General features: G+C 48.9%; 2 protein-coding genes across 3 annotated transcripts; both read right to left on the bottom strand.

The window, feature by feature from the left end:
• Positions 1 to 393: 393 nt before the first annotated feature.
• On the bottom strand, positions 394 to 5,611 carry TEX52 (testis expressed 52). Its single transcript, XM_076006854.1, has 3 exons — positions 5,489 to 5,611; positions 3,845 to 4,395; positions 394 to 903 (listed from the first exon to the last, which is right to left on the bottom strand). Exons 1-3 carry the CDS (start codon positions 5,558 to 5,560, stop codon positions 609 to 611), a joined length of 918 nt encoding a protein of 305 aa, XP_075862969.1. The 5' UTR covers positions 5,561 to 5,611; the 3' UTR covers positions 394 to 608.
• A 615-nt stretch (positions 5,612 to 6,226) lies between these two features.
• FOXM1 (forkhead box M1) lies at positions 6,227 to 18,970 on the bottom strand. 2 transcript variants are annotated; one of them, XM_020287753.2, is made up of 9 exons: positions 18,717 to 18,970; positions 16,679 to 17,227; positions 15,788 to 15,939; positions 13,702 to 13,893; positions 12,638 to 12,766; positions 11,918 to 11,962; positions 11,273 to 11,342; positions 10,911 to 11,086; positions 6,227 to 8,238 (listed from the first exon to the last, which is right to left on the bottom strand). In XM_020287753.2, exons 2-9 carry the CDS (start codon positions 17,178 to 17,180, stop codon positions 7,213 to 7,215), a joined length of 2,292 nt encoding a protein of 763 aa, XP_020143342.2. In that variant the 5' UTR covers positions 17,181 to 17,227; positions 18,717 to 18,970; the 3' UTR covers positions 6,227 to 7,212. The 2 variants fall into 2 exon arrangements, with proteins under 2 accessions (XP_020143342.2, XP_075863882.1); XM_076007767.1 differs by having other exon boundaries at positions 15,788 to 15,936.
• Between the last annotated feature and the right edge of the window lie 3 nt (positions 18,971 to 18,973).

Below are 18,973 nucleotides of genomic sequence, written 5' to 3'. Positions count from 1 at the left end.
AGGCCAGGCTAGCCTTCCTCGGCCTGGCTCTCCCACACTCCAGCACAGCCCGACCCGACCTGTCCTCCCGCTGACCCAGCTGGGGACTGGCAACCAAGCAGAGCTATATCTGGCCTTCACCCAGAGGTCAAATGGTCCAGGGAGGGTGTGGGATTGAGGTTATTTTTGCAAAAGAGGCTTTCTGTACCCAGACTCATTCCAGATGGGTTATCAGAATGGAGGTAGCTTCTAGCTTCTTATTCACATTTCTTATAGCACCTCTTCCCCACTACACATGCACACTCACACACACCCTTGCCTTCTCCCTTTGGAATTGGAACCCTCTCTGTTCTCCCTGCTTTGCCCACCCTCTCTGCCCCGTCCTCCCACCTGCTGTGAACAGCCTCCAAAGAAGACATAACAATTTAGAGTTTCAGCAGCATCTCCAGGAGCCTGGGGTACAGAGGTGGCTTGAGGTTGGGGTGATGCTGGACTGGCTGTTCTAGAGAGGCAGGTCCTCCTGCCCCCCCTCCACCCCCGGCTTCCTGCTGAGGGAGCACTGCTGGAGAACGCAGCGCACGGGGTCTGGGCGCCCACCACGGCTGCCTGCTGCCCATCCAGAGGCTCTTCTAGGTGTGTCTAGGTCTTCTCTTCCTCTTCTTTGCCAAAGTTTTGCCAGGCCGTGCCTTGGAAAGATGGTAGAGGGGCAAGGCAACCCGGTCCTTTATCAGGGTTTGGTAACCCCTTATGAGGTCCTGGCTCAGGGGCGCACTGGGCAGTAAGGCCAGCCTCAGCACCTTCTCCTGGTAGTGAGGCAGAGGGTTTGGGCAGGGCCAGCCCATAGCTAAATTATTGGGAAGTGGGTTGGGCATCAGCTGGAGGCCTTGGGGTTCAAATCTCCCACCAGCAGATATGTGTCGGTACCTGTTGGGGACAGGGGTGTAGAGAGAACAGAAAGTCAAAGGTGAGATCCAGGCGCGGTGGGGAGGGTGTGAGAGGCAAGGCTGGCGCTGCCTTCTACCCCCAGTGAGGGAAGGATGCTGATCTATGCCTTTGGCCTGCACCCTGGTGTGTGTTTTGACGTTAGGTGGTGAATTAAGTAGCTAGTAACCTTTCCACCTCTTTGACATGTTGTGTATGATATCACGATCTAGATTCTGCATATCCTCCAAAAGTCCCCCTTTCTCTGCTAATGGGAAGACCAGTGAACTCAGTCAAGTGGATTCCAACCTAGATCAGTTGCACTCCAGAAGCCCTGCTTCCTCTGCCATCACACACATTTATTGAGTGCTTACTGTATGCTAAGCACTGTGCTAAACTCTTTTTATAGATAATCATATTTTTCTTATACTGCCTTCATAGGACATCATATTTTGTTAGAAGTTGTTTGAAGTTTGTTGAACTTGTTTGGTTCCTCAATTAGACACGAGGGGAAGTGGAGCAGGATAATTAAGAAGCAGCTCTGGGCCAGGCGTGGTGGCTCACACCTGTAATCCTAGCACTCTGGGAGGCCAAGGTGGGAGGATCACTCAAGGTCAGGAGTTCAAGACCAGCCTGAGCAAGAGTGAGACCCCGTCTCTACTAAAATTAGAAAGAAATTAATTGACCAACTAAAAATATATAGAGAAAAAATTAGCCAGGCATGATGGTGCATGCCTGTAGTCCTAGCTACTTGGGAGGCTGAGACAGGAGGATTGCTTGAGCCCAGGAGTTTAAGGTTGCTGTGAGCTAGGCTGACCCCACGGCACTCTAGCCTGGGCAACAGAATGAGACTCTGTCTCAAAAAAAATAAATAAATAAATAAAAAATATATATATATAGTTAAAAAAAAAAAAAGCAGCAGCTCTGGGGCTTCGCTCACTCACTCCCTGGGTTCAAATCCCAGGTCTACCCAGTGTTAGCTGTGTGAAATTGGGCAAGATACTTGCGCTCTCCATCTCAGATGTGCCCCCTGTAAGATGGGGTTAAGGGTAGTTCTTAGCCAGATGGTCCTGGGGGGTTAGATGAAACAGCTAAGGTGACTGAAACAGCAGCTAACGTGACTGGAACAGCACTGCAGTCCCGAGGAGTCCTTGGAAACTTACTCCCCTTTGCATGCCTAGTGTTAGCACTGTTAATCATCAACAATCCTCATAGCAAGGACGGCAGAGAGAAGCCTCAGTCCTGACTAATCTCTCAAAGTTACCAGCCTTTGGTGTCCTTTTTATTAAAGATTAAAAATCTCCACAGCCTTCCCCTCCAATCCTCAACGTTTCGGTTAAAGCCCTTGGGATTGCCATTTGAGACATTCCCTCTTTATTTCCCTGCCTCCTCGCTTTCCTGTTATCCCAGCCCAGTGCCTCCGCTGGGACAGTAGGGAAATATCTGTGAGTTCCCACGAAGGCAGGTGGGGAGGAGCTGCAAGGTTCTCCAGCTGCTCCTTTCAGTTCCTGTCTGCTCGGACCACTCAACCTGCCTGCAGGGCTCCAGCCCCTCCTTTTTAACTGCCAGCAGGCGTTCTACCCTTGCAGCCCCAAACCCCGGTTTCCCCATGAAGCCTTCCTGGGCAGGGGCATTCCAGCTCACTGTAGTCTGTCTGTTCTGAATTTCTGTAATAAGATCGAATTTTTGTTTTCAGTTCCTTTACATATTCACTAACCCACTTTTTCCTCACCTGGTGAGGTAGCTATCTATGATTTCCACTTCATCAATGATGGAATCAAGGCTGGAGAAACTAAGTAACTTGCCAAAGTGGTGCAGTCTGGACTTTAATACAAGCCTTCTGGGTCCAGCTTTCATTTCAGTTCTTTCCATTAATAATTGATTTCCTTATAATACTCACTGTCACCGGCCATGGTGGCACATGCCTGTAGTCCCAGCTACTCGGGAGGCTGAGGCAGGAGGATTGCGCAAGAGTTCTGGGCTGTAGTGCACTATGCCAATCAGGTGCCCGCACTAAGTTTGGCATCAATATGGTGACCTCCCAGGAGCAGCAGACCACCAGGTTGTCTAAGGAGGGTTGGACCAGCCCAGGTTGGAAACAAAGCAGGTCAGAACTCCCATGCTGATCAGTAGTGGCATCTCACCTGTTAATAGCCACTGTACTCCAGCCTGGGCAACACAGCAAGACCTTATTTCTTAAAAAAAAAAAAAAAAATTAAAAAAACCCAAAACACTCTTTCTTTGTCTCACATTTTGAATACTTTGCACATGTAGATGGGTTTTGATAGCTATCTTTTCTTTCTTTCTTTCTTTCTTTCTTTCTTTCTTTCTTTCTTTCTTTCTTTCTTTCTTTCTTTTCTTTTTTCAGGGACAGGGTCTCACCCTGTTGCCCAGGTTGTCATGCAATGGCATGATTATTCCTCACTGCAACCTTGAATTCCTGGGCTCAAGTGGTCCTTCTGACTCAGCCTCCCAAGTATCTAGGATTACAGGTGTATGCCTGTGCCGGGCTGATTTTAAAAAATATTTTGTAGAGATGTGGTCTTGCTATGTTGCTCAGGCTGGTCTTGAACTCCTGGCCTCAAGCAATCCTCTTGCCTCTGCCTCCCAAAGTGCTGGGATTAGGCATGAGCCACTATGCCTGGCTGGTAGCTATCTTTTCATAAGCTCCTGGTGGGTTGGGGCTGAATCACACTTCTCTGCATCCCCAGTGCCTAGTAGGTATTAAGTGCATAGTTGTGGCCCCAAAATTTTAGCTAAATAATTCAGTACCTCAACTAGCTGTCCTTCCCTAGCCTCCACCCCACCCACCCTTCCAGCTACACTCAGGGGTTTTCAGACGACCAGAAGTGGGAAGGTCAGAGACACCAGAAACAGGAACCAGGGGGAGGGGCTGCCTGCACTCGGCAGGCTGGGCGAGCCCCCAGGGAGGCACACATCTTACTTCTTGAAGTTTGCTGGTGGCAGGATGTTGCCGTGGACATCGAGTGGAGGTGCCCTTGCTTCACTCCTCAGCTTGAGTTTCTCCACCTCCTTCAGCTCCTTCGTCACCCTGAAAATCACCTGCTTCTTCCTATTCATGTCCATGAAGATGGGAGTAGAGTGGATGAAGGTCAGGAAGTTGTTTCGCCCCATCCGGGAGGGAGGGGGGATGGGGGGCTCGGCTGGCGGCTGGTGGTGGGCATTGGAATCGGTCAGCCAGCGCCAGATGTTGCTGTCGTAGGGCCGGTCGGGCCTCGGGGGGAAGGCGGGGGGCAAACGCCCCACGTCGAGCCACGTGTGAAAGCCCCAGGTGTGCTCGGCTGTGTCCTTCCAGGGGTGGACTACCCGATGCCGCACCTTGGACTTCATGTCTGTGCAGGGCGGTGGCTTCAGGGCCAGCTGGTGGTGGGCCTGCCGGCGGAAGCCAGGGAACTCCCAGCACTCACCAGGGCGGAAGAACTCACGCTGAGCCCACGTTTGGGAGGTCGGCAGGGACTCATGGGCCTGGACCATCTGGGGAGACAAGAGCGAGTCTGGGGATGGTTGTGCCAGCAGGGTGCAGGGGGTGGTGAGGCGAAGCCAGAGAAGACAAGCCATCAGCCTCCTCCAGCCCGGTTCCTCACCTGGATGCTGACAGCCGGCAGGGAGTCACCTCTCTGCCCCTTCCCGCCCTGCTCCGTGTCACTCACGGATCTCTCATCTTTTATCTTGGCTTTGATTTCCCACCCTCTGTCCTCAGCTTTCACTCTTTGCCTTCGCCCCCCTTCTCCATTCTGGTGCCTGCACATGCCTGCCGGCCCGGCGCCCCTCAGAGGGCCCACCGGGCCTGCAGGAGTCATGCGGGGAAATGTCCCACAGACAGCTCAGTGCTTCACGTGCTCCTGATCCTGGTGACATGCCAGGGAAGTCCTCCAGAAAACAGGGGCTGGGTGTTTTTCCATCCTGGTGTCCTCTTGTTACTCTGTCATCAGTGTTTTCCCCTCATTTCTCATGAAAACGCAAGTATAGAAAGCACCTAGAATTGCAGTTCCTTCCGCGTCTGCACCCTGCTCCTCATGAAACACGCAGCCGCAAGTAGGTGTTGACACTGCGCTAAATACTTAGTGCATCTCACTTAACCAGCACAACTCTGAGCAAGTATTGCTATTGTCCCCATCTCAAAGATGCTAAAAGCAAGACACAGGGAGGGTAAGTAACCCACACAGGGTGCCAAGTGAGTGGCGGCTGGGCCTTAAGCCGTCCATGCTCCTACTTGGCATGCTGTGCTCTGTGAAACGGCCTTACTCAGCACGGTGCCCGCCTTGTGCCTGGCTGTGACAAAAACGCATCCTTTAAAATTTCTTCTCCCTCCTTACCACTCCTGGGACTTTTCTTATTCCAAACCCCACCTGTTTCTTGAGCCTGGTCCCCTCTGCCATTTCTGCAGTGGTCTAACCAGGCATCTCCTCTGTTCTAGCTTCATGTTCCCATCATTATAGAACAGAGGGAAGACAGTGGAGAGTTTACATGCCAGGAGGCCTGCTGCCCAGGAGAAAGCATGGCCCACCGCAGGAGTCAGTAGCCCAGCAAAGTGCAAAAAGGTAGGCTGCCATGAGCCACCCCCTACCTGCAGGAAAGGTTCTTTGACATGAGGCAGAATGCTGGGCCCTTTGAGTGATCTTTCCAGGTTACTAGCCATTCTTCTTCTGGGGCTCAGAGTAAGGAGAGAGGCTCTTTTCCCCAGGAGGGGAAGCCCTTTCTGGCACCATTGTTTGCTGCCTGGGTTGCTATGGTGATGCTGCTGAGAGGTAACGCAGGGAGGCCTTTACCACCCTTACATGTCATTGGAGACTCTTTGGTCCCTGGTGGCATTTCAGGGTAGACAGGCAGGGGATAGTACTGTCTTGTAAATTCTGACCAGGAAAGATGGTAACAGGAGCAATTTCTGGGGCAGGGTTCCCCAGGAAGGCTCCAGGTGAGGCTCCCAGGCCTCGGTGTGAGGGAGGGGTGCAGGGGGGAAGGAGGCACCAGGATCGGGCCCCATCCTTCTGTGATGTTCCAGGGGCCTGTGCCTCCTGGGTTTCGCTGAGGAGCCTCCAAAGGCTAAGTTAACCAGCAAGGAGGGAGGTTCCAAGGAACAAAGTCACGGGAAAGCTATTTCTGTATGGGAAAGAAAGCATGTGTGCCTGTGCAGACTGGGGGAGGGAGGGGTCCTGCGACAGCCTGTGCGTGCTCCCTCAAGTGCTTCTTCAGGTTGCTTCAGGCTTTGCCTCTTCCCAGTCTCCATGGTCTCTGTTATCACCCCCTTTCTTTTCCAACTCCTCCTCGTACCTTAGGGACCAGACACCAACAGACCGAGACCAGTACTTCCACCCTGGATTTTATTGAGCAGGTAGTTGCAGTAGTGTTCTTGGGCTGGCTCACGTTCACGCGGTCAGCTGGGCCTAGGGTGGCTCTTGGCAAAGCTGAGGTGCAAGCTAAGGAAGCCAGGCAGGTCAGGGGCCCTTCCAGCCTTCTCAAGCCTCTGCCTGAGTTCTCATCAATGCTAGTCTCCCTGGCATGATTAGGGACATTATCAGAGAAATATCTAATGGGGGCACATCTGGGTACCCACACTCTTTGCTTCAGATGCATCCATCTCCCCGCCCTATATTCAACTCTCGACCCAATACAAAAGACCTTTTTAACCAGGATTTCTCCATGCAGGAAAGTTTGCTTGGAAACATGGGGAGGTGGGAGGGAAGAGCAATAAAAAGGACCCTGGCAAGCAAATCTGCTTGGCTGGGTATCTACAATAAAGAACCCTTGATCCAGCTACCTTGGCCTGGAAGAAAATGTGCACTGCAGGTCCTCCCTTGTCTAGGAACTAAAAGTAAGGAACAAAAGCAAACAAACCCCCTGGTCATCCTACCCACTTTCTGGCAGTCTCTAGATAATGATCTAAGGAAATAACCTTACATTTATAATTAGAGGAGAATTTAGAGAATTTACACTATTTACAAGAGCCACACTGCAAGGATCAGGGAAGGTGAGAGACTGCTGGACACAGAACGGAAACAGTTTGGGGAGTTCCTAATCTCTTGTCATCGCTGCCATTGCCATTCCTACCCTTTAGCTCCTGGTAGGGAGAGTAGAGGAATCGGATTCTCTTGGGAGCATAATAAGGTCCCAGCAGCAGCCAGGGCATGACTGCTGCCTTGGCATAATCAGGCAGGGTAGAGTGAGGAGGAGCGGGACGGCCCCGCCTGCTGTCCTCACTCGGAGGCTTGGGATGCACGGAGCCTTGGACTGCCAAGCCACATGAGCTCTGGGGATGGTGGACAGCTTGAACACAAGGGCAAGACCAGGTCTCTACCGTAGCTCAGGAATGAACTGGGACCAGCTGATGCCGTCGGAGCCTAGTGGGTCCTCCTCCAGGCCAGGGAAGCTGATGTCCAGCAGGATCTTGCTGAGGCTGTCATTCATTGTGTCCAGAACCAGGCCTTCTGTCAGAGAACGATTGGCTGAAACGCTGGGAGCCTGTGGCTCTGGGGGGCCTGGTTTGGGGACCTCGATATCTGTGGGGCAAGAGCTGCCAAAGGGGTCAGAGGGGAGGTCAAAGGGTTCTGAATTGAGGAGCTCTCGGGGTGAGTCAAAGAGGGGAACACTTTTCAGCGGGGTGGTGCTGAGATCCATCAGCCCCAGGGAGTCGGGCAGGGGGCCAAAGGCACCATGTGGGGTTCGTACTGGGCTGAAATCCAGCCCTCCCACTTTGGCTGGGGGTGTGAGCTTCCAGGATTCAGGGGTTCTGGGGAGGACAGATTTGCTTGGGGTAGAGGAGATGGGCAAAGTCTCCTTAATGGGTGTCTTAAAAGGTCCTTCCTCCTCCTGGGAGTAGCCAAGCTGGGCGGCAGGCTCAGAGGAATCTGCCAGGAAAGGAAGCTCTGTGGCACGTTGGGAAGTGTTGGGGCCCTCTGAGAAGAGCAGCTCAGGCTCATCGAGGCAGGGAGGCAGCAGATGCTGTTTCCTTCGAGACCGGCTCATCTCCCTCCTCTCCCTGCGTTTGATCACAAGCATTTCTGAGACACACTGGGCTGGGGACTTGATTCTGTTGTAGGACTTCTTGGACTTTGGGGTGGGAGAGTGGGACGAGTCCTCCCAGGAGTGAGATGATTCCTCTTTGAAAGATGGGGACAGGGAGGGCCACTCTTCCAAGGGAGGGCTCTCCACTTTGATGGGTCTCACTAAGTGCAGTGTTTCCTCCCCAGGCTGGATTTCTTCCTCCTTGATGGACTGAACTGGAAGCAAAGAAGACAGCCCTTCTCCAAGCAGGAGCCTCTCCTCTTTCACTGGTCCTGCAGTGGGGAGATTGGCTACCCCCTCATCAGCTAGCAGCACCTGAAAGGGAAGCAGAGATAAGGTGAGAAGGGGTCTAGAGGGCTTGTGAGTCAACTCACTGTCACCAGGCAAGACACAAAATCAGGACGACAATAAGTGCCATACTGAAAATGATACTTTTTGTCTTTTTAAAGTCTTTAAAGTATATTAAATATGAAAATATACTATATGATGAAGGTGGTAATTCAATTCCAGGGGTAAATGATGAGAGTATATACTACGGTGCTGGCATAATTAGTATCCATCTAAGAGAAAATAAAATTGCATGCCTATCTTATACCATATACGAAGATTTACACATAAAAATTAAAACCTTAAAACCATACAAATCCTGTAAGAGAATCTAGGAGACTATATGTACAATCTGAGAGTAGGGGTGACCTTCTTAACCAAGACTGGAAACCCAGAAGCTGTAAAAGAGAAGAGAGACATATTTGACTATATAAAAACGTACAATTTTACTATGGCAAGTGATACCATAAACAAAGTTAAGAAACAAACAATAGAAGTAGAAAAATATCTCTAGCATAAAAGACAGAAAGGGAATATTTTAACAACAAAAAGCTCTGACAAATTAATAACAAAACCTTATGGAAAAATGGGCAATGTCCATACATAATCAAGTCATAGAGGATAATTTCAAGTGACCAAACATAACAAGAAGGCACTCAAACTTACTTATAAAGATAAAATTATAAAGGAGATATAATACTTCATATACATTAAATTGGCAAATATTAAACAAACTCATAATATCAATTGCTGGCAAAGGTATAGATCTTGTCACATATTGCTGGTTAAAATGTGAATTATTACAGCTTTTCTGGAAAGCAATCTAGCAATATTTAGTAAAATTTAAAATACATTTTCACTCAGAAATCTCACAACTAGGAATCTATCCCATAGAAACAAAAGTACTAGGGCCAGGCGTGGTGGCTCATGCCTGTAATCCTAGCACTCTGGGAGGCCGAGGCAGGAGCTCGAAACCAGCCTGAGCAAGAGCGAGACCCTGCCTCTACCATAAATAGAAAGAAATTAATGGCCAACTAATATATATAGAAAAAACTAGCAGGCATGGTGGCGCATGCCTATAGTCCCAGCTAATCGGGAGGCTGAGGCAGAAGGATTGCTTGAGCCCAGGAGTTTGAGGTTGCTGTGAGCCACGGCACTCACTCTAGCCTGGGCAACAAAGCGAGACTCTGTCTCAAAAAAAAAAAAAATAAATAAAATAAATAAATAAATAAATAAAAGAAAGAAAGAAACAAAAGTATTAGGAAGAAAGATACTTGCAAAAATATTTATTGCAATGTCATTTATAGGGCAAAAAACTAAAAACAAGATGTGCCTATAAAAGTGAAATTGTTGAAAATTTTGTGGTATAGCCACATCATGGAATATTATATAGAGATTAAAAAACAATGAATTAGAACTATGCCAAGTGACTTGGAAGAACGTCCATGAGGTATTTTTTGTTGAGTTAGAAAAAGACAGATGTACAAAAGTGTGTGCAACATGATCACATTTTCAATGTTCTATGTGTTGTATGTGTGCATATAAAATGGCTATTGCTATATATATGCATATTATACTAAGAGCATGGATAAAATATGGAAGAAAGCATACTAAATCGTCAACATGTGTTATCTGGGGAGCAGGGGTGATGTAGGTGGGGTGGGAAGGAAAGAGGGAGGAGAGCCAAAAAGGAAAAACGGGCAGGGGAAAGACCCTACTGCATTAAAGCCAGAACAGTATGTATGCTACAATCACATTAATGCATCCATGCAAAATTATGTACGGTATATATAATTTTATGTATATTTAAAAAAGTTTTTAAATAAAAAAAATAAAAGCAAGCCCAAGTCACTCTGAACTCCAGAGTCCATGCTATTTCCAGCTCCCTGGAGGGGGCAGGGGGAAGCCCTTCACTTTGGTTTCGTGTCAGCCCCTGTTCACAGATTCCTCTCTGCAGGGTTATGTGCAGATTTGATGGCTACCTCAGTATGGTCTAAACTTACCCTCCCACCTTCCCCTCAAGCTGTGCTCAACCAGGGGTGATTCCCTACCCCCCCAGGGGACACTTGGCAATATACGGAAACATTTTAATTGCCATACCTGGGAGTGCTACTGGCATCTAGAAGGGAGGACAAGGGATGCTGCTAAACACCCTTCAATGCACAGGACAGCCCTCCACTGCCACCAAGAATCATCCAGCCCTAAATGTCAATATGACTGATGCTAAGAAACCCTGAGCTAGCCTGACCCAGTCACGCTGCTACTACCAGGTACAAACTGGCATTTCCTGCCTCCATGGCACTGCACGTTGGCAGGCTCTCTCCACACCTATTTGCTTCCCCAAACCTGCTTCTCTCTAAGACCTCCCTCCCCTGTGAACTCTTCCTTAGCCAGCCCAGCCCATCTATCACAATCGCCCTTGTCTGAATTTGATAAACTCGTCAGGCCTTGATGGGCCTTCTGACACCACTTACACTGTAATCCAAATTCCTTTTCAGCTCTTATAATGCTATTACATTCTTCTATGTTTTCATGCCTTGTCTACCCAACTAGATTTATAAGCTTCTCAAAGAACACTTAGCAGAGAGCTTTGCAAGCTGGAGGCCCAACATTTCTAATCCACTGGAATCTCCCTTCAGAGAAAAGGCAAGGACGCTCACCTTGGGGGCGATGCGGACTCGCTTGCTATGGCGGGCGAGCTCAGAGCTCATGAGGGAAGCCGCCAGGGGCAGCGGCACCTTCACTGAGGGCTGCAACACCAGTGACTGATTCACTGGGAACTGGATGGGCACCAGGTAGGAGCTGACCCGCGGTAGCAGTGGCTTCATCTTCCGCCCTGGAAGGGAACAGCAGTGATCAGGAGCAGGGGACCAGGCGCACCCTCCTCAGTCTCAGGAGCTTTGCTCTCCTTCTCTGGGCTCAGATCCCTTTGAGCTGGGAACAGCGTCCTGGCATCTGATTCCCTCAAGATACCCCCCCAGCAAGGGCCAGGCTTGAGGCCCACTCTGCGATAGATACTAACGTGCGCCCAGCGGGAGTTCCGTTTTGATGGTCACATTCCGGCGGAGCTCAGGATTGGGTCGTTTCTGCTGCTGCTTATGGCAGACGGAGAGAGAAAGAAACCTGGGTTAATAAGGTAAGGGGGGAAGGCAGAACCCCACCAGCTGCTCTGGCACCGTGGGGTGGAGCTAACCAACAGCCCAGAGAGAAAAAGCCGACCTGAGGGGGTAGATGCAGCTGAGCAGTCTCCAAAGCTGTGGTTAGTGGGAAGGGGGACAGCGTACAGACAGACGGCGGCAGGGCAGTGCTACCGCCTCACCCGTGTGTCCTCACCACCCCCAAAGGATGCTAAAGCAAGTAGCTATACAGGTGGCAAAGAAAAGCCAGGTAGAAAAGTGAGCTTCATCAACAGCTGCTGTGGCATGCTCTCTGCCATGCCCTGCTCTGCGCAGCCAACTCTGAGATGCCCGGTGGGAGGGGAAGAAGTGGGCACACGCCCAGCAACCTCGAGTTCTCACTCGCAGAGCCACAGGATGCTCTGTGCTTAGGGCTACCACACGGTGGTGGGCTCCCTTCCCCACGTCACATCTTGTCTGTCCACTAAAGCCATGCTGAGCAGTGAAAGGAAAACAAGGCCAAGCCCCAAGCCAGACGGAAAGAATCTTACTGATTCCAAGTGCTCGGGCAATTGTGGAGACCCTGGGTCCAGTGGCTGGTGGCGGCCAGGCATTGTGGGAGAGAAATGAGATGAAGTTACCACCAATGTGGTCAATCTGACCAGACTGGGAAGAACATCTATTCCTGACTGATGCCAAGGGACACCCCAGACAACTGTCCCTCCCAGGAGAAGGGTTATAGCTATCAGCAGCATTACAGACACTCTAAAATCCCAAGACAATACTTTCTGAAAAGATATTCTGGTGGCTCCGCTTCTGGTTTTCAGCCTAAAGAAGGACTTTTTTAGAACATGGTTTCCCAGATTTTCTCTGTAAGAATCACCTGAGGTGCCTGTTAAAAATACAAATTCCCAGGCCCATCCCAGGCCACTGAATCAGGAACCCCAAGAGAGGAGCCTGGAAAACTGTATTTTAACAAGTGTCCCAGGCAATTCTTATTCACAGGAAAGTCAGGGAAATGCTCCCTGGGAAGTCCTCTCCTTGGGATCAGAATAGTCCTCTCTATGCACTGGTCTAGCACACAAGTGTGATCTTTGGTATCTGCCAATTGTACTTAATTCAGTGAGTTTTGTGCAAGTCACTAATTGGCAGGCTGGCTTCTAACTCTCCCCTGATCAAATGAGAGGATCACAAGGAGAACTTGTTTCTTTTTAAGATGGCTGCTATGACATCCACCTCTGGCCCTATTTAGATGAAACCAAGACAGTCACCTTAAACACCTGGTCCAACGTTAAGTAGCGATTGGCACTAGGGTGAATGGTCCAGAAGGAAACCTTGCCGTTGGCAGACGTCTCCCGAACAAACATGTCGTGGAGGGAAAGGTTGTGGCGAATGGAGTTCTGGAAGGAAAGACAACCAGTTATCAGCCATTTTATCTTCAGAAACATCACTTTTGAAACAAATGGGGAAATAAGCCTCAGGCCTCTCCCACTGTGCTCAGCACAGGCTTTATCTGGTGTCCTTGTAACCTTGCCTGTTGGCACCTCTCTTCCTGACACTCCACCCTGCAGAGCTGTCTGCCTTGGCCATGAACCCATCTATTCTACAGGGTGCCATCCTTAGGGTGGTGACAAAGGAACTCCCAGGATAGCTGTCAGAGGCTGGGAGAGAGGAGTGAGGCTGTGAAGCCGTGATCAACAGCAAGATAGGTGGGGGAGAGATATTAAGAAACCAGGAAATTAAAGTGACGCAAGAGTATGAAGTTAAGAGTTCTACCGTGGTGAAAACAAAGCAGCCCTGGCTGGGAAGTGAGAACCCGTCAGACCTCCTTGGTGCTCTGACACTGACAAACTGTGTGAGCTACACTGGCTCCCACGCGTCGCAGTGTTCCCATGAATAAAACAAACGGTAGATCCCTGCCAGCTAGAAATGATATTTGACGTTATAGGAGATGAATCTTGGGGCATGACGCTCACAGACAGCGTTCTTCTTTTTCTTCAGGATCTTTTACTGAGACTATCATGTTACACTTGGCCACTCTAGCTGCTGGTATTAGGACCACGGCTCAGCGTAGCATGAAGGAGGGCTTGGGTGCTAGCTACACTGAAGACTCTCCATAAACCTTAGGTAGTAACAGATGAAGTGTTTACAGAGGTCTATTAAAAATTTTGCCTGCATTCAATCAGATCGGGTCACAATCCACAAGACACATTTGTTTATATTTCTGGCATCCTTTGCACTTATCTGCTGCCCTGGCTAAAAACTGCAGCACAGCACCAGAGACAAACTGTCAGGCCACAGTGACCTTGACTTTGGTTGTTATGGGACATGTTACCTTCCAGCCTGGCTTGGCAATATGCTTAAAATAGGGGAAGTGGTCCTCAATCCAAGTGTAGATGTCTTTCAGGGTCATGCGCTTCCTCTCAGTGCTGTTGATGGCGAATTGTATCATGGCCATGTAAGAGTAGGGCGGCCGCTCAGACACAGAGTCCTGCCAGGACGTCGATATTCCTGAGGCCTCCTCAACCTGAGGGTTATGAAAAGCCAAAGGGAAAGAAAAAGGAATGACACGGAAGAGTTCACAAGAACCACCCCCTTGAAGACTGGGCCCCTGAAGAACATCCCCCGAGAGACCTTTATCCCACAGAACTGTACGAGAAACAAACTCATTGAGACCACTATTTCAGAAAATAAGGCCGGGCGCGGTGGCTCACGCCTGTAATCCCAGCACTCTGGGAGGCTGAGGCGGGCAGATTGCTCGAGGTCAGGAGTTCGAAACCAGCCTGAGCAAGAGCGAGACCCTGTCTCTACTAGAAATAGAAAGAAATTAATTGGCCAACTAATATATATAGAAAAAACTAGCCAGGCATGGTGGCACATGCCTGTAGTCCCAGCTACTTGGGAGGCTGAGGCAGGAGGATCGCTTGAGCCCAGGAGTTTGAGGTTGCTGTGAGCTAGGCTGATGCCACAGCACTCACTCTAGCCTGGGCAACAAAGTGAGACTCTGTCTCAAAAAACAAACAAACAAAACAAAAGAAAATAAAATTTTAGGATTGGGATAAATCTTGGAGATGATCTAGCCTAGACCCCAGCCAACAAGGAACTGTTTCTCTGTCATCATTCATTTTGCTGAAGATATTATCTAATAATAAGAGAAAGGCCAGTCCCTTCTAGTTGAAACTTCTCAGGAGAGTTTGGGTATATACTTTGATTCTCAAAACATTTATACTAAAACCATGCTGATTTTTCAGACTCGATGGTCACAAGACCTAGGTCTTAGTACCATTTCTATTCCTGATGCGATGTGAATAAACCCATCTGATTTCAATGCTTGTTAGAGAGAAACATTCCCAAGAGTATGGGATAGACAAATGTCTGCAAAGTATACATTTTGCTAAGTCTTAGGCAAAGATCTGGTCATTCACATTTTTAAAAATTGAGATATAACTTTATAAAGTACACAAATTTTAAGTACACAGCTCAATTAATAATAACTTATGTACACATGCATGTACATTTTCACTTTTAAAGGTTGTTGAGGCCAGGCGTGGTGGCTCATGCCTGTGGCTCATGATCCTAGCATTCTGGGAGGCCAAGGTGGGCGGATTGCTCAAGGTCAGGAGTTTGAAACTAGCCTAAGCAAGAGTGAGACCCCATCTCTCCTAAAAAAATAGAAAGAAATTAATTGGCCAACTAAAAATATTTAGAAAAAATTAGCCGGAAATGGTGGCACATGCCTGTAGTCCCAGCTACTCGGGAGGCTGAGGCAGAAGGATCGCTTCAGCCCAGGAGTTTGAGGTTGCTGTGGGGTAGGCTGATGCCATGGCACTCTAGCCGGGGCAACAGAATGAGATTATGTTTCAAAAAAAAAAAAGGTTGTTGAATGAATAACAGGTATATACAATAGAATCTAGATGTATGATAATGGCAAAACTATGAAAAAAATAAAAACACTCAGACTACACAATTGGGTCAGATCAATCTTGATTGCTCAGTAAGTATTTAAAATTCACATCTAACTCACTTTATTTGTTATTAATGTTATATCTTCTAATAAAACTATCTTGTTATGTTGCATTCAATTCATACTGTTGAGTGGTCTCTTTAAAAATTAAGTGGCTTCCCAAACTAAAACCTCTTCATTATTTCCTAAATACCTACTAAGAGCAGAAAACTAAACTCAGTGCTGCTGGGAATACAGAGAGAGCCAAGGGAATCTGCCCTCACAGAAATTTCACAGATGCAGGGGAAAAAAGATCCCAGGCAGAAAAGTAGCTCAAAAGTTATACAGAATAGCACAAAGTAGAATGCTAATACAAGAACTTGGAAATTCTGCTGCAGCAGGCCACTTAATCCATTTCCCATCTTAGAAATTCCCTGCACTGTCTCTGACTTTCTTGGTGAGTGACAGAATAGTTTACCTTAACCTGTCTCTGCTCCAGGTGACAATTCTCTTTTTCTTCCATCTCTTGCTTGATGCCACAGGATCCCAGTCCATCAGAGCTCATCTTTCCAAGCCACTGGATGTTGGTTAAGCTGTTGTCAAGAGTGCAGCCTGCTGCCTCACTGCCTGCTAGAGGGGAAACAATGCAGTGCCCCACTTAGCTCTGCCGGATCACATCCAGTAGGCCCATCAGAATTGATGATTAGGCATTATCCCTCCAAGACCTTAGGGTCAGGGAACATATGCTAAATCTATTGTGGCTCTAAGTTACTCTGCTCCATTAAACATCTCAGGAGAAATTCAGGAGCACAGTTCAAATTACATTTCAATCTGAGACACACTGAGCCTTAAAGATCAATCAAGGCAACCTTACAAAAGAGCTACTCTCTGCACAAAAAGGTCACTTATCCTCATTTCAGTCTTCTCCTTTATTAAGATGGAGAAAGATTCCTACTTCTTCATATATAGGATCAGTGGAAAGGGTAAATAGAAATAATAACTCCTTGGGAGGCTGAGGCAGGAGGATTGCTTGAGCCCAGGAGTTTGAGGTTGCTGTGAGCTAGGCTGACGCCATGGCACTCACTCTAGCCTGGGCAACAAAGCGAGACTCTGTCTCAAAAAAAAAAAAAAAAAGAAAGAAATAATAACTCCTTTTCCAATATAAAGAAGACAATAGAAATGCTAAATTATAACTGTAACCTTTTCAACAATACCACAAAGTATCCAGGTCAAAGTTTCAGGGTGAAAAAAGACTTTCCCTTGCCTCAGGCTAGATGCCTGTCTGTTGCAAGCAACAGGACTAACTGCAGACCTTGCTACCTGAGAGGAAAGGCTGTGCTCCCAACCCCTTGTCTTGCAGACCACATACCACAGCTCTCCCATCTCTGCCCCAAAAGGGTTCCAGGTGGTCTAGGAAGATTCACATCCCTAGCTGCAGGTTTTGGTCCCAGCGCCTCAGTGATCACTTCTGTCTTCTTAGCATCATTGCAGGTTTGGGCTTGAGGCTGGAGTTCTGGAGGGTGAGTTGGGGCTCCCCCACAGCTGATGAGGATAAATTTGTTGGGCCCACTGCTGCCACTCTCTTTGCCTTTGGCAGTCAATGCTGTGATAATGCTCTGGATATTGGCATTGTTGGGGATGGCCACCACTTGGGTATTGGGCATGGTGGGATGGTTAATAATCTTGATCCCAGCTGGAAACTTGCAGGAGTTTGACTCCGCCACCTCCTTGGAGGCCTGTGCTTGACTAGGCTCTTGTCGGGCAGGGACCCTCTTAGGTTCTTCCTCTGATGTTTCACCTGAGGCATTTTGAACAGGAAGGGGCAGCCTCCGTCTTTTGAGAATCAGTGGCCGACGGGGGCTGGTTTTCATTATGAATCTATGTTTTCACTCTCCATTGAGAATCACAAGCATGGACCCTGAAAAGTGCAAGGAGGAGCAGATGTCAGATTTGTTAAACTGAAAGGTGTTCCTCTTTATATGGCTAGGTGCATGAGCCAAAGGCCCAGGTGAATGCTCCCTGAGCCTCTAAAAAGAACTCAGTCAATAAGATGAGCCCTATTGATAAAAAAAAAAAAAAAAAAAAAAAAAAGCTAAAATTACAGCAAACAGAAGCAATTCAAAAGGGGAAAGAGGAGCCCAGCACGGTGGCTCACACCTATAATCCTTGCACTCTGGGAGGCCCAAGCGGGAGGATTGCTTGAGGCCAGGAGTTCAAGATCCAGCCTAGGCATCTACAAAACATAAGAAAATATTAGCTGAGTGTGGGGGCATGCTCCTGTAGTCCCAGCTACTCAGGAGACTGAGGCAGGAGGATGATTTGAGCCTAGGAGTTGGAGGCTGCAGTGCACTATGATTGTGCCACTGCACTCTGGCCTGGGCAACAGAGCAAGACCCTGTCTCAAAAAAGTATATTTTCTTTCACAAGTTGCAATATATTTATATAATGCCATTTTAGTACTCGCATGTGGTTATACATAATTTACTTTCTAAGCATGCTTTGTTGATTTTAATAGATACATGGAACACTACTACTAAATATAATTGTATAATCCTATTTTGAGGTACTTTGAGATACAGAGGAATTGGCTATTTCTTTTTTAGGATATTTACTACCTCCCCTCAAATGACCGCACTTTTTTAACATTTGCCATCCACTTGAAGTTCACAGGCACTCCCCACCCTGCAGCCTCCTTTTTCTTTATATCTGTGTTTCTTCTACTTGCAAATCTCAGTTTTACTTTCACCTCTTATCTCTCCAGGCTTCCTTCCCTCCCCTCATCAATCAGTAGATAATATTCTTTTTCCATAGAATATCTAAGTCTTAATTTTCTCTTCTATTTCCTGACCAGCCTCTTATTACTGCCAACTCTTTCTGGCCCGGAAGACTTCCAGAGTGACTCTTCTGACCCCACCCCCATCCTAAACAGGAAAACCTCGCTATTCTCTGGAATCAGGAGAGAGGCCCTGCAAAAGAGTAGGATGGAGGCAGTGTTGCCTAGTGGTGAGAGCGCCTGGGAGTAGGGGAGTGTATGTGCGGGTTGGTCTTTGAATCAATGCAGAACAAGCTCAGTGTTCATCCCAGCCAAGTCCGCACTAAGAAAGCAGGCCACCCCAGCCCTCCCGAGCTTGTGGGCAGGGTGCAGAGGTCAAACTTCCAGGGAAGGAGCAAGGGTGCTTTGAGAAGGAAGTGAGAAGGCAAGACCAGGAGGTTGGATGCAGAGAAAATGTGCACCCTCTCGCTCCGACCGCCTTCCCGTGTGGCCCCAAATCTCCACTCGTGGCCAGGGCCCCACTGCTACATGTGGTGACCTCCGCGCCCGGAGGACTTGCGGAGCGGCGCCCGAGCCCCTGCCCCCTGCCCCTGGCCAGGCCGGGCCTCGGACTCCATTCCTGCTCCCCGCTCACCTCCAGACTGCAGCCGCCGCCGCCGCCGGGCTGTGGCTCGGAGGGCGGGCTCCGGGCTCCTCCAACCTGGGGCCAAGCCTGGGCCCCGGACAGGGACTCGCGCCGGGCCGGCCGGGTCCCCGGCCGTGCGGGAGGGGTGGGAACCCCGGGGGATCCCGGGAGGGGAGGGGGTCCCGGCCCGGGGCCGGGGGTGGGGTCCGGCACCGGAGCTTTCAGTTTGTTCCGCTGTTTGAAATTGGCGCCGGCGGAGCGTTGCG

Source organism: Microcebus murinus, chromosome 10 (assembly GCF_040939455.1).
Source record: "Microcebus murinus isolate Inina chromosome 10, M.murinus_Inina_mat1.0, whole genome shotgun sequence".
Classification (NCBI taxonomy): domain Eukaryota; kingdom Metazoa; phylum Chordata; class Mammalia; order Primates; family Cheirogaleidae; genus Microcebus; species Microcebus murinus.
Note: the sequence above shows the minus strand (reverse complement) of the source record. Positions and strands in the feature narration are given on the sequence as shown.

What these genes read in the sequence shown, in the direction of transcription:
- FOXM1 (XM_020287753.2), bottom strand. Translation starts at nt 17,180, where the DNA reads ATGAAAACCAGCCCCCGTCGGCCACTGATTCTCAAAAGACGGAGGCTG. An exon ending in TGGAGCAGAGACAGGTTAAG is followed by an intron (nt 13,894 to 15,787) that starts GTAAACTATTCT and finishes CATAACCCTCAG; the next exon opens with GTTGAGGAGGCCTCAGGAAT. An exon ending in CGTTGGACCAGGTGTTTAAG is followed by an intron (nt 11,963 to 12,637) that starts GTGACTGTCTTG and finishes GGCCGCCACCAG; the next exon opens with CCACTGGACCCAGGGTCTCC.
- TEX52 (XM_076006854.1), bottom strand. Translation starts at nt 5,560, where the DNA reads ATGGCTAGTAACCTGGAAAGATCACTCAAAGGGCCCAGCATTCTGCCT. An exon ending in TCAAAGAACCTTTCCTGCAG is followed by an intron (nt 4,396 to 5,488) that starts GTAGGGGGTGGC and finishes TTGTCTCCCCAG; the next exon opens with ATGGTCCAGGCCCATGAGTC. An exon ending in CCACCAGCAAACTTCAAGAA is followed by an intron (nt 904 to 3,844) that starts GTAAGATGTGTG and finishes TGTCCCCAACAG; the next exon opens with GTACCGACACATATCTGCTG.